Raw genomic sequence first — 14,245 nt, 5'->3', positions numbered from 1 at the left:
CAGCAAATCTGAAGAGTGTCTTGAAATATGCATTGTAAACCCATATAATAGTGTTTGAATTAAGTAGAATTTCCAATAAAAATCAATGTATTCTAGTTTTTGCTTTCAGTCTTCAAACTATGTGTGTTTTAATTTAGGCTCATTTTAACTATTTCCACCAGGATTTGGTCTGAGTTTGAGTTTATTTAAACCCTAAGTGATAAATTACAAACCTTTTTAAAAACTTGCACTGAGTAGGCTTCACAATTGTGAATACAAAAGGAGGCAGGCAAGAAAAGCATTGCTGTTCAGCTTTATTGCTGATTTTCAAGAGAAATCTTGGCTTCCATTAGGTCAGTGTGAGATAATACATATAAAATTTAAGACAGATTAGATTGACATTTGCCCTCATTGCTAAGCTGTGTTCCTTCGTGTTTTAGTTTATCTCAGGGTAAATAAGAACATTAAAAAACTGACCACTTTATTTTGTTGTGTATTTCATACCTTCAGTGAACCATATTAATGATGGGTATGGGAGAATAAGAGAGACACCCACTGCCCCTTAGAGTGTACTAGTGGAGCATCTGTAGGGATGCTTGTGTACAAAACAGGTGGGTCCTTGCCCCTCAAAATTGCTGATTTAACTTCAAAATACCTGCAGCAGCCAAGGCCAAGTGCTGCAGTGGGGCTAGTTCTGCTATCAAGGTGGAGAGTTCTGCACTAGGTGAAGAGTTCCTAACAGACCTTTTGTAACACCTCATGGTCCGAATTCAGGATTTCCACTCAGACCCATAAAGGTCTTTGGATGTGCTGTTTCCAGAGTGGTGCTGATTATGAAAACTTTGCAGAGGTAGCTTGTACCACATTTTATGGTTGAATACAGGGGATGTAAATAGTTCACTACTAAGAATGTTGAACACGAGTGAGTGGCATTCCTGTAATTATAATCCTAAGAGAATAATTAGAGCCTGTGTAGTTCATCAGTGCATGTCCCATCTGCAGATGAAAGCCAGATTTTTTGTGTGTGTGTTTTTAATTGTTATGAAACAATTATCCTTCCATATACTTAGTTTATCTTATTAGGGGAATACCTTTTCCTTACTAATCACAGGAGTCAAGAGAGCTATAATGAGGATGAGCGTAGCACTAACATTATTACCTCTTACATCTGTTATTGCTTAGAAATTAGGTGAGAATATAGCCACTAAAATGTTAATCAAGTTAAACTTTTGCCTGTTCATATGAGGAAGGCTTTGCATTCTGGTACTTTCTTGGGCCCATTTAAAGATTTTAAAGAAACAGAAGGTTTATGGCCATCATTACGTTGTGTTAGTGGCCAATAACTAGTTACACTTGCATTGATCTGACATAAAACCTCTATGTCTTGCTTTTGTTCTTTCTGAGTGTTGTGTCTCAACAGCTGCTGCACCAATTTCATACTCTTCTCCCTCAACAAATTCTGAGCCAGCTCAGATAACCACAGTTTTCTGAAGCAGCAATGCCAAATGAGCAGTAGAGGGGGAAAAAAAGCGAGTTATGATGGTTATGGTTAAAAAAACTCCAGGGTTACCTCATCTTCATCACTGCAGGATTTCTCCTTGTCCTGCTTTGTGCTGATTCAGAAATCAGTGGCATAGTAGTGCTGGCCACCAATACATAGTACACTTCAAGCACTTCTTAGCTGGACTATCTAATTTTTTTCCCCAGCTCTCAATCCTTCTCTGCCCCCAGGAAGGACGGTCTAAGGCTCTGTCAATGTTATTTTCCAGCTGAGCCCAGAGCTGTGATATATCCTATCATAAAGAGATTTCCACAAACCAGATTTCTAAAGAGAGATTCCTTGTCAAGTAGAGTGTTTTTTGACATTCTCAGCCAACTGATTCTTGAAAGCCAAGGACCTGCCATGCCAGGGTTGTTAAGTAGAATGTGATAGACATGTATTTCTTTGCACTTGATTGTAGGTGTGCAGGTATCTGTTGTACCTGCTGTCTGCTGTGATTTTCACTCTCTCTATAAATGTGGAATATCTCAGTTGTGCTGTCTGCAGTGAGTGCTGGCCCTGTGGGTTGCTGACAGCCCCAGGAGGGTGACTGGCAGCGTTCTTTGCACTCCAGACGTGGCCGTAAGCGCAGTGAAAGCTTCAGCTCGTCTTTTGGAAGTGACAAAAATTCACTGTCATTGCCCTGGTTCATTTGATTTTGGCAGGGTTTTCAGCCTTGCAGAGTTAGCAGGAAGTGGGATTTGGTTTTCACCCGAAGTGCAGCAGTTCCATGCAGTAGTTCCCCTCTTTCTTCCATTGCTATATTTTCACATCTGCGTAGTTGAAATCAGTTTTGGAAACTCAGATCACAGAAGCTTCTGCAAAATCCTGCTTCATCAGCAGCGTTAGGATTTCTTGAAATATCAGTGACCCTGTGGCATCTCTTAAGTCCATTCTTCACTCAGACTCTCATTTCTTGAGCAGCTCTGGTGCAGGAGCTGTGCTGCTATTCAGAAGAGGCACCTGCAGTGACAGAAGGAATTCAGATGCTCACTCTGCCATTTCTCTTCTGAAAGCAGATGAATTAACAAAGGTTTTTGATGCCAGCAACCCTCAAATCAAGGATGATTGAAAGAAAAAGAATGTAATTTTCTTGTCTGCCTTTCTTTGACAAGTTTCCAGCAATGTGACAGGATGTGTTGCTTTAATTTATCTTTATCAGTTTTGATTTTCTGTGTCTTTTTTTGTGGGACAACAAGAAAGGGGGGCAAGTAGGAGGAGAGCTCAGCATTTTTAGCAACAATAAATAAATGCAGAGTGTGACACAGTTGTGTCATGGCACTGTGAAATTCTGTCTACTCTGGTGAAAGCCATCTTATTTCAATGTGGAATGAAGAGCGTGCCTGTTTTCATTTATGATTACTAGCATTTAAATAATTGCTTGCAATTGCAATCTCAATTGCAGTATCACTTTATTGAATATAGATGGCTTCTTTGCTAGTCATATACTACATTTTTCTGTATAGCACTCAATATTTAGAATAAAATTACACTCTTTTTGATCTGAGGAGTTTAGTGCAGGGTAGTAAAAGTCTACTGGTCTCTATATCAGTTTTTCTGGTGAAGGGCAGGAAGCAGCTTGTGTGAATTACCTCACCACAGACTCACAGTGGTGATAGAATCCAGTGACATGCAGTGTTCTTCAGAACTGGGGAGTCCAGCCTCATCATGTCCCTCATCCCCCCACAGTGCTCTGGCACTGCTGCTCCAGGGTGGATATTCTGCATGGACTGTGTTATTTGTGCTATTCATGGCAAAATAGCTCAACTTGTACACACAGGGAAAAAAAAGTCTTTTTACAGAGACAGCTGTAAGGGGTCATGCTGTAAACAGGGTTTGATCAAAGAACACTGCTAACAAAAATTAAATAGACTACTTCAAAATTATTTCTTGGCAGGACAAAAATGAATGTTTTGAGAGGTAATGATCAGGATTGCCTTCGGGCAATTTTGTTTTCTCAGCCTATGACTCAGGTGGTTTTTAGCATGCATTTTGTCTGCAAAAAGGAAAGACACAGTGATTTATTTTATTTTAGTCTGAGTTGTGTTGGCTTAATTATGGTAGTTCTAAGATCTAGGTTGTTTTTCCCCCAGTGTCTGAAAAGGAAGATTCAGGGTTGGAGAAGGCATTTCCAGGCTGTGTCCTTACCCATCACAGTGGAATATCCAATGAAAGGCCTCAGGTCCCTTTCTTCCTTCCTGTCTTGGGGTGGCTTTATGGTCCTGTATCCCCTATGGTCTGCTTTCTGCCCAGAATTGGCTCCCATAATTTTAATCTAGGTCCGGGAGAGGGTGGGGAGAATTTTTTTGGCAGTCTGTGTTCAAACACAGAGACTCCCCTGTGCTTGCTCTGGTTCCTCTTCAGGAGAGAGAAGGAGAGAACACACACTTTGCTTTTACCTAGCTTTTTTTTTTTTTTTTTTTTTTTTTTTTTTTTTTTTTTTTTTTTTTTTTTGTTAGCTGAGGCAAGAAGCTTTCCCTGGGGCTGTGGCTTCTTCTTCTGGAAGTGTTCAGCTTGGTTCTGGTGGAATACCAGAGCATCACCAGGATCTCCACACTGCAGCCCTGCGGGGGAGGCCGAGCAGATCCTTAAACTGCACCAGCTTTCCCTGCAGAGAGGTTTTAATATCTGGCATTATTCATTTGTGTCCCCGTGCCTGTGTGCAGTCTGCTTGTTAAATAAACAGATTTTTTTCACTTTCCACCAAGAAATTCCTGTCAAAGTGGTGGGGGAAGAGGGTGCCAAAACTTATTTCTTCAGAGGAGATGATGCCCCTTTCAGGGTGTTTCCTCTTAATTCCTCTCAAACTGAGACACCTCCTATCACTTGTTGTGAGACCCTTGTTGGGGGCATATGCTGGTGCTGTTTTCATGTTGTGATAAGGGAAATTCCCTCTCTCAAATCACGGATTTAGAGAGCTTTCCTGTGACCAGCTTAAACACAGAGAGCACTAATAGATAGTAATAGATGTACAAACTTCTAAAGCAGTGTCCTTTTCAGTTCACGTTTCTCCCAGTTCATCAGTGTACCCAGACTCATTGTTTTCCCCCTTTAAGGGCATAATTGCTGTTGGCTTATATTTCTATTTAACAGAGACTAAAGTTAGAACCCTAGATTGCTTTAATAATTGTTCTAATTTCTTATTTTCCGGTCTGAGCATCTTATACACAAAGAAAAAAAAAGAAAAAAGAGATAAAAAAGATGTGACTCTTGCTGTTGCAGTTCATTTTCTGTAGAGGAATATGGCTTTTTCTTTTTCCCTAAGAATTGCACTAACCTACACTTAATTATGTGTCCTGTCATTTTGCTGTGTTGCCCACAAATGTAAAAACCACTGGGTATATTTGCTTTGGTAGTTGGCTCATTGCCACCTGCGATCAAACAAATTGCTGTATATTGATTCAGTTTCACCTGGCACGGTAAATGAGTTCTGGAAGAAGCACAAATATTGCCTCTATCCCAGCTTTTTTGCAGATGAAGATAAAAGTTGCTTTTCCCTCTTCAAAAACATAACCAGGAATAGCTTAGTGTTATGTGCCATTACAGTAACATTGATGGGATGCAGAGCCAGACAAGTACAGCTGTTGTCTGTGCTACAAATAAATGTCTTTAATAAGACTCTTGAAAGCTTTACCAATAAAGGCATAAACCTGTTAATAATTGATATTTATTACATTGTAGTTCCTTACAGTGAGATTCACATCAGATAAAAACATTAATTATTAACCCAATTCCTGCAAACCAAATTGGAAGTGTTTATGGATATCCATTTTCTGAAAGAGTTGTTTGTGCAGAACACCTCTAGTCCACTGACAACCAGCATAAAATCCCACAAATTCTCAGGAAACAATTGCTGAGGACAGTGCCTTGACAAGCTGGCAGTTCCCAGCTGCTGCTTCCCAAACTGTGTATTTAGACAGGTTGTACTATAAATCTAATGGAACAGTTTTACTACAGTGATGTTATTTGCTGTAACTTTATTTAAGTGAAACACAATCTGATGGAGAGTAAAGCCAGGGGTCAAATATATCATATTTGGTTCCTTTAGTAACCATACCCGTTAAGAAGCTTAGATATGGCAGTTTGAGATGCACTCCTTCCAGAACTGAGTGCATGTGCTGAAATTTTAATATTCAATTCAACAGGTAAGGGCATATATTCCTAGGAAATAACTAGGACTGTGTTCAGCTGAACTCCAGCCAGCCAAACCTCTAAATCTAGTCAGTGGAGCACTTTCAAGGAGAGCTTGAGATCCTTGGCAAAAGTCCCTGAAACTTGTCTATGAAAATGTACTTCAGTGGTCTGTTATCAGTTCTTTTAGCGTACTGACCTAAATTGAGAACAATACTGGATGATGGGTTCATTAAGGAATTTTGTTACTATTTACTGATTTTTCATGTATGAAATCGCTCTGAACCTGAGTAAATTTGCACAAATCATTGAGTATTCTTCACTAATGTATGACTCAATTTTTCTACAACACAGTAAAGATTCTCGATCATGCAAACAAACCCATGTGTTGAAATGCTCAAATATTTCAGTCTGGCTACTTACCTGCATGAAAAAATAAAAAAGTCAATCTGGTCTTCCTCACTCATATATAGAAACATAGAGTAGTGCCTCCAAGGCTGTGGGGGCTCTGCCAACCTCCTCAAAACTGCAATTTTATGTTTTGTCAGACCAGCACAGACTAATATTTTAGTTTACTCTGCTTCCAGTAGGAATTTCCAATTCAGACAACATGTGGGTGAAATTACATTATGTGCTGGGTGTGAGGAACAGCATAAACTGGAAAGAAGGAAAGGGAGAGGAAGATGAGAGTTTTACCAAACTCAAAAAGCAAGAACTACCACAAGTCTCAAGAAAAGTAGCAGTTCTTGGCCCCATCCTATTTTGCATAATAATTGAGATAAATAATTTAACTTGAAAACTGAAGTTCAAATGAGATCCTTTTTCGACACTTTTCTTCTCTAGATGAAGTCAGATTTCAAGTAGTCCACAATGTTAGATAGACATCTTTCAGGAGATTAATGATAAATATATCAGATGATATATGATGATTATATATTATTATATATATCATATATATAATCAATATGTAATATAATAATATATATTATACAATTATATATAATTATATCATCTCTATTATACTATATAATATATAATATAATTAACAATAATATAATATATAATAGTCTAATAATATATATCAATTATATATATATGATTATATATATCAGATGATAAATGATAAATAATTCAGAACTGCCTCAATACCAAAATCAGGTATTTCAAAATACCATGGACAGGCAGAGTGTGGAGTCCCAATGGCTTCCAGAGGGGTGGAAGGAGCAATGATCTGCACCAAAATACCTTAAAACAGTTTCTTTTTACAATTTGTTTTACAGTTGTTGAATTTTAGAATTATTTTTCAGGACTACAGGTAGAGGGCCTCTTCAGGAGGTCAGCCAGCATCCAGACCATCAAAGATGTGCAGAAACTCTTCAATCAGGGTAAGCTGTCATCATACCATTGCCAGTAGCAGTGTGAGTGCTTTGTTCATCCTGGTTTTGTTGGTGAAGCAGAAATGCAATTTCTTGTAATTAATTAATCAAGGCCATTTCTAACATTAAATAATAAAAGCATAGTAGAGAAACCTGAGAGATAGCAATAGGCATTTAATGCTTACTGAATAGCAAGTCACCTCTTGATGTCATACCAGAGTTAGAAAAACGTCTGTAACAGCTAAGGAGGTTTGAGTCAAAAAAGGTGTATTTTTTCACAAAAAAATATGAAAAAAATATTGAGTCTATGCACTTACTGTAGTTACAAAGTACAGAGTCCCTGTGTCATCTTGACTCTGGTTATGACAGATATAATTTTACCTAATAATTTATGAAATGTGGTGAAGTACTTTTGAAAGTCACTGGCTTCCCTGTGAAGTCATTTTATGAATAGCCTTTATGGAGAGAACCTCTTTTAGGAAAATTAATACATTTATTCCTATGCAAAGGAAAAATGCAGAAATAAAATATCAGGAGTTACCAGCAGCAGAGGGCCAAGAGATTTTCTGTTCAAAATGTTGTGTGAAACAGTTTTCAAGGACGAGTTTGAAGAAAAAGTAAATCATATCATTGAACACCCTTTTTGCTTCTTCTTCTTCTCCTTTCAGGCAAGTCTGTGAATTTTGATGATTATCATGACATCCATATTCCTGCTGTTATCCTGAAGACTTTCCTCAGGGAACTCCCTGAGCCATTGCTAACATTTGACTGCTATGATCATATCCTTGAAATCACCAGTGAGTGTATATATATATATATATATATATACACATATTTGTTTGTTTGTTTTTGTTTGGTTTTGGTTTTGTTGGGGGGAGGGGGAGGCATTGAGGGTTGGTTGTTTGTTGTTTGGTTGGTTTTTTGTTTTGATTTGTTTTTTCATTGCAACTATTCTCATAAGATAACATCCTGGGGAATAAAGGATCTAAAGCTGTGACTTATAAAACTTTATTCTGAAGAACAGGTCTGTTCACAGGAAGGTGGTGGAAATTGAGGGACTAAGGATTGTCACTCAGAACTGGAAAGAATAGGGGGAATTTGGAAAACGGATGTATAAATGTTACTTTTTACTGAATTAATTTTGTCCTGACTTTCTGGATGTGATACTTTTGTTTTGTGAGAGAGTAAAAAATGTGAACAAGTCTGAAAATAATCTGAGGGCAATGCGTTGTGGAGGAACACTGGAAAGTTTTGCTTGGCAAAGTGCCTGTGAAACATTCATCCCATGTAATTGTTGTTCACTTTCCTTTGCAGTTTTGACAAAATATTTTGAAAAGTACAGTTTAAAATAATTACTCCTTGGGCTTTCCTATGTGCATGCAGTGTGATGTCTGCTGTATTTTACTGATGCTGTGGTGATAATCCCAATTTTAAAGGATCTTAAGCTTGAGAGCCAAGCTGGACCACAGCAAAGTGAATACACAGTGAATGCAGTGCAGAAGGCAGCTTTGGAGAGGTGTGATCACAGACAGCTGTCTTGGGTTGATTTGAAAATTCTTTTTCTGACTTCTAGAAATGCATGTGTGATGTATCTATTACATACATTAACCTGAAAACCCAGAAATGTAGTATTTCTGCTTTACAGCAGTTTGAAGTGAGAGTGAAATTTTTCTCTTTACTGTCTCATTTGATTTTTTTTAAGTGTTATTGATGGGAGCTGTGAAATAAATTAGCTGAGTGACAGACTTAAAAATTAATAAAACCTTGAAGTTTATAAAAATATTGTAAGTATAAAAGTATATATAAGTATGTATATAGTATGTATAAGTATATATAGGTATTATATAGTATGTATAAGTATATATACGTAAACAAGCATAAAAGAATGTAAGTTTGTAAACTTATAAATATAATAAACTTCTAAATACAATAAATAGACTTATAAAAAGTTTATAAACTTATATTAAAAGTTTATAAACATAAAGAAGTTTATAAAAGTTTATAAAAACTGCAAGCAAGATTTCTTTTACTCAGGATCGCTACACTTCCTGCATTATTCCATCTGCAGAAGGCTGACAAAAATCCTTCTTGGGACGCAGACTAGTGTGTTTTATGGGAACTGATGGTTTTGCAGAAAGAAAAATGTCACCACAGTTGATCACAGTAAAGCTTCATGCATTTAATTCCCTGCTTTAAGAACACTTAATGTGCTGAAATTTTGTGCAGGCTCACACATCCATGTGCAGACCTCTCAGAGAGAGAAAGAGAAATGCAATAGATGTAGAAAAAGTATCAGCAAAAATGTTCTGCTTCAGGTTAGGCATGATTGGAGTCATCAGATCTTTCTCCAAACTGGTGTTAAACTTATGGCACCAAAATAATTACAGTATCCCAGGGGGAAGAAAAAGGAGTAACTTGGTACAATATTTGAAATGTGAGTGTCAGAGTAATTCTCACTTGGACTGTCTAGATGATGGAAGAAATTTGGGGTGCAGTTCTGGTTTTGCCCATCTGTAGAAATGAACCTGCTTAGGTTCATCTCTAGAAAATTCTCAGTCACTCAGATGTCCATCTCATTAATTTTTTGCCAAGACAAAAGAATTTCCTGCAGAGTGACAAAACTGGTTTGTTTGTGGGGGTTTTTTTGTTTGTTTGTTTTTGTTTTTGTTTTTTTCCAGTTAGTAGATTACCAAAATAGCATTTTGAGCAGGACTATGTCTCAGCAAGAATAAAATCACAGAATAAAAAGTAGATGTCTCAATTCAGTGAATGGAGAGATAATGAGATTCAAATCAAGACCTTTCCTGTGTAGAAAAAAAATTATTTTGGCTGTTATTTTTGCTACATTGAAAAAATACTCTGGACATCTGGCTCAGTTCTAGCCAGATATATGATAATACAAAATATGACAGAGGCATTCAAAGGAGTAACCCTCACTATCACAGGGTTGTGGTTAGTAGAGCTGAATTTTGTGATCAGATTCACAGATGATTATAAAGTAATTCCAGCAGATATAAATAAACTATTATTTCTTGATAATATTGTGGTGCTTCAGAGTTAAGGATGACTTTGGCATTGCAGGTGTGGAGAGCTGCTTACGAGTCACCAGATGCAAAGAAATCATTCAAGGACTTCCTGAGCACAATTATGCTGTGCTGAAATATCTGATCTGCTTTCTCCATATGGTGAGTATGGGCAAAAATTTCTAAATTCTCAAAATATCTACATCTGCTCTTGTAAATTCAAAATTTAACATCTCTGCAGAAGGGAAAACAGAATAGTTTAAATAGTCTGGTGAGGTGGGTGTGCAGTACTTAGATCTACTTCCCTAGACCAAATTTGGGGGACAGAACCCTCCAGTTGTGGTATGAGTCAGTGCTAAGCTGTAGTGTGGCCATCTCTTTACCATGAAATTCTTTAGATGTCATGAAAACTATTGTGCACATTTAAATTAACTCTGCCAGCTCTGGCATATTTACAAGTCCTGTTCTTCCTCCACATTCACAACATTTGTGTTTGTTAAATTTAGTTTTGTGGGGTTTTTTTCCCTATTTTGGAGTGAAAAAAAAGCATGAAAATAGTGGTTGTATAATATTAAGTGCTGGAGAAAATGTAGGTGAAATCACCAGTTTTCCCTGAAGTATAAATCTGGGGGAACTAAAACACCAAATAAATTAGTGTTATTTTAGAAAATTATGTAATATTAATAAGTTTTAGAACTTATTAATGGCAGAAATTACTTTTTTCTGTCAAAATACTACCAAAAAGCAAGATTAAAGGATAAACACATTGATATAACCAGCTGTTGCTATAATACCCACATGTTCATTTACTGTTGCCTAGCTGAACTCTAAAGCTATTAAGGAAATCCTCATATCATTTACTATTATTTTAGCAACTGATATCTCTCCTCAATGTTATGAATCGTGTAAGTGACTTTGTTCCAGTAATAGATGCATCATCTTAATGCACTTCTTAGAGCTGAGCACTTGATGTGTTAATGAGGTGTGCAAAAGTACCACACAGTATTTTCTGTAATTGGGCAACAGAATAAAGCATTATTTTTGGAGTAGGCCTTATTATGTCAAGCACAGCATCGAGTGATACTAGTGCTCACATCTGCAATTTTTTGCTGATCCATAGGTTTTCTTCCTTAATGTCTCAGGGAATATTTGCATTTGGAAAGGTCAAGGGAACATGAAACATTCTCGGAGCTAGAGATTTCTATTCATTGGTGTGCTGCACAAGCTTCCACAATTCATGCTTTAACAATAATCCTAGTTTTTACCTGCAAGCATCAACCTTCTGCTTTAGATATAAAAGGCAATTTAATTCTTCCATGAGCTGAGTTTTGAGTAGTGTAAGAGGTACTTGTAGCAATTTCATGAAGTGGGATGAATTGTAATCACTAGATACGGGCTATGAACACTCCAAGTTTGATACAGGCTTGTGAAAGAAGTAAAAAAAATCCCTATTTTCTCTGCAGTCTCAACCACCTTGCTTCCTTCTAGTCCAAGACTGCTACAGCAAGACAGAAATAACAGACTTGAATTTCAACAATAGGTCCAAGTTCTTTAACTTTAGATTAGTAGTGATTTTGCCAATAATGAGCCCAGTGGTGAAAGGTATAAATCAGCCAGCCCATCTCTACTTTGCACTCCACCTGGCTGCTAGAGAAGGATTTGTGGGATCTTCTTGAAACTGGAGGGGACTGAGGTCCCTTGGCAGAAATGGGCAGCAAGAGGGAAGACAGAGCCCTGTTTTCACAAGCTAGTCCCTGAGTAATGCCTGTGAAGCATTTCTGTGCTTGCTGAGCTGATCACAGGAGAGACGAGTGTGCACAAGTGCTGGTGTTGCACAGGCCCTGCATTGCACTGGCAGTGGAGCAGATTTATCAACTCACATGCAAACTTAAAGGGCTCAAACAAGTCTCCTTGTAAAGGGGATTACTTGGCAAAGCACTCTGAGACCTGCAGGTACCCGTTTCTGAAGCCAAAAATCATTTAGCAGGAAACTATAGTTGTATTTTTCCATGACAGTCTAAGGCTAAAGAAGCAGGAGAATCTGTAGAGGTTTAGATTTTCCCTACCTGCTGCTGAGTTCTGTCCCTGCAGTCGTGCCTGATGTGGGGGAAGGATGGATGACTTTCCTGAAAGAACCATTACAAAAACTTGCCAAATTCAAATTGTCAAATCTGCACCAACTAGAAAATGGACAAAGTTTGGGGCCCATGAGCTGCCCTTCAGATCTGTAACCAAAGCAGAAATTTAAAACCAAATGCAAGCTGTAATAAATTGCCCTAAATTATTGTTTTGTCTCAACCACTTGTCCAATTGAAAAATATAATTACCTTCAGTAAAGCTTGAGGGTGGCTGGAGATGATGGGGCACATTGGGAAGGACCAGATGACTAAACCTCATGGATGGAGCAGATAGAAGTTGGCACAGCTGCAAAGTTGCTGACAGTGGGTGGTAGAAACTTAAATTCCAGTCAGTTTGTGGGGGTGTTTTAATATCTAGTAATTTTCTTTTGAAAGTGTTTTGTAGAGTTCCTTTCAGCATTGTAATTGAGAAACCAAAGAGATGGTGATGTTGCTGTATATTTTAAGACATAGTAGTAATTGGCTGTTTCTACCCTCTGTATTTAGCAGTGTAAGATCATTAGGTAGTGTAGTGGCTGCTTCACTCCTCTAATATCCGTGAATCACAGAATTATCAGGGTTGGAAGAGACCTTCAGTATCAAGTCCCACCATCAAACAGCCTCACCATAATCACCCCTAAGCCATGTCCCAAGTGTCAAATTCAGACACCTCTAGAACACTTTCAGAGGCAGTGACTCCACTACCTCCCAGGGCAACTTATTGCAGTGCACTCTTTTTAGGGATTTTTTTTTTTCTAACTGTCACGACCCATGGCCATTTCTTTTAGTCCTTTTGTTTGAGACGTGGCAGAAGAGCCTGACCTGGGTGCACCTTCCTGTCAGGGAGTTGTAGAGAGTGAGAAGGTCCTCCCTGAGCCTCCTTTTCTCCAGGCTGAGCCCCCCCAGCTCCCTCAGCTACTTCTGGTACTCCAGACCCTTCCCCAGCACCCTTCTCTTCTCTGGACATGCTCCAGCCACTCAATGTCTTTCTTGTCATGAGGGCCCAGAACTTGGGACTCCAGGTGTGGCCTCAGCAGTGCCAGCACAGGGGGACAGTCACTGCCCTGGTCCTGTGGCCACACCATGACTGGGACAGCCCAGGTGCCATTGGCCTCTTGCCCACCTGGGCACACCTGGGCTGTGATATCCAGCTGCTGTCACCAGCACTCCTTTTTCCCAGTTTTCCAGCCCTTCTGCCCCAGCCTAGAGCTTCAGGGGGCTGGTCTGACCCAAGGGCAGGACCCAGCACTTGGTCTTGTTGAACCTCATACCACTGGCCTCAGCCCATCTCTGTGCAGAGCCTTCCTGCCCTGCCACAGATCAACATTCCTGTCCAATTTAGTGTCTTCTCTGAACTCACTGGGTGTGCACTTAATCTCCTCATCCAGATAATCAATAAAGGTATTAACCAGGACCTTCCTCAATCCTGAGCCCTGGGGTCACCACTTGTGACCAGCCACCAAATTAATCCATGAGTGTGCTGGGATGAAAGTATGTGGTATCAAAAATCATCACAACTTTTCTAGGAGGAGCTGGATATTTATTCTGGGATAGTGAACGTGTATGTTTTGCATTTGGTGATGTGGCACCAAAACTTCAGCATTTGTTCCCAGTTATGATTTTTGCAATGCACAAGTTTTTGTCTTTAAAAATTACTTCCTTACAATATAGGCTGTCATTACTTAAGGATTCTTCTATATATGTTTCAGTGAAAAAGGGAAAAATCCAAACAAAGTGGAGCTGTGTAGTTCTTTGTAGTGATCCTTTCCTGTGATGTTCAGATGATTGCTTCAAGGACATGATTTAGGTCTTTGCAAAATTCTATTAGCTCATCAAATTGACAGAGCATGTATTTTCAATTGAAACAGATGACAGCTACTAACTTTATGAGGGAATCAAAGGAGTCAAGGGAGTTAGTTCCAAATGCTGAATGTGCCTGTTTTATTTGTTAGCTAGAATGTAGCTTTGGGTGTAGTTATTCAGAGGGGTAGCCCATGAAGAGGTTGACAAACTGCATGCTCTCCTTACAGGATCTAGTGCTGTAAGAGCACATCAGCTGCTTGTGGTGGTGTAGACATG

The 14,245-nt window shown here is 38.7% G+C and overlaps 1 protein-coding gene across 3 annotated transcripts in view; it reads left to right on the top strand.

Annotated features, from left to right (window-relative positions):
• The window catches only part of ARHGAP8 (Rho GTPase activating protein 8), a 54,598-nt gene that overhangs the window by 38,031 nt on the left and 2,322 nt on the right, over positions 1 to 14,245 (top strand). For all 3 annotated transcript variants that reach the window (XM_083859334.1, XM_083859335.1, XM_083859336.1), the window contains 3 exons: positions 6,958 to 7,035; positions 7,695 to 7,823; positions 10,108 to 10,211. In XM_083859334.1, coding sequence (XP_083715460.1) covers positions 6,958 to 7,035; positions 7,695 to 7,823; positions 10,108 to 10,211 — 311 coding nt within the window. The remainder of the gene's footprint in view (positions 1 to 6,957; positions 7,036 to 7,694; positions 7,824 to 10,107; positions 10,212 to 14,245) is intronic.

The sequence above is a fragment of the Zosterops lateralis genome (genome assembly GCF_965231275.1).
Source record: "Zosterops lateralis genome assembly, chromosome: 4".
NCBI lineage: Eukaryota > Metazoa > Chordata > Aves > Passeriformes > Zosteropidae > Zosterops > Zosterops lateralis.
Note: the sequence above shows the minus strand (reverse complement) of the source record. Positions and strands in the feature narration are given on the sequence as shown.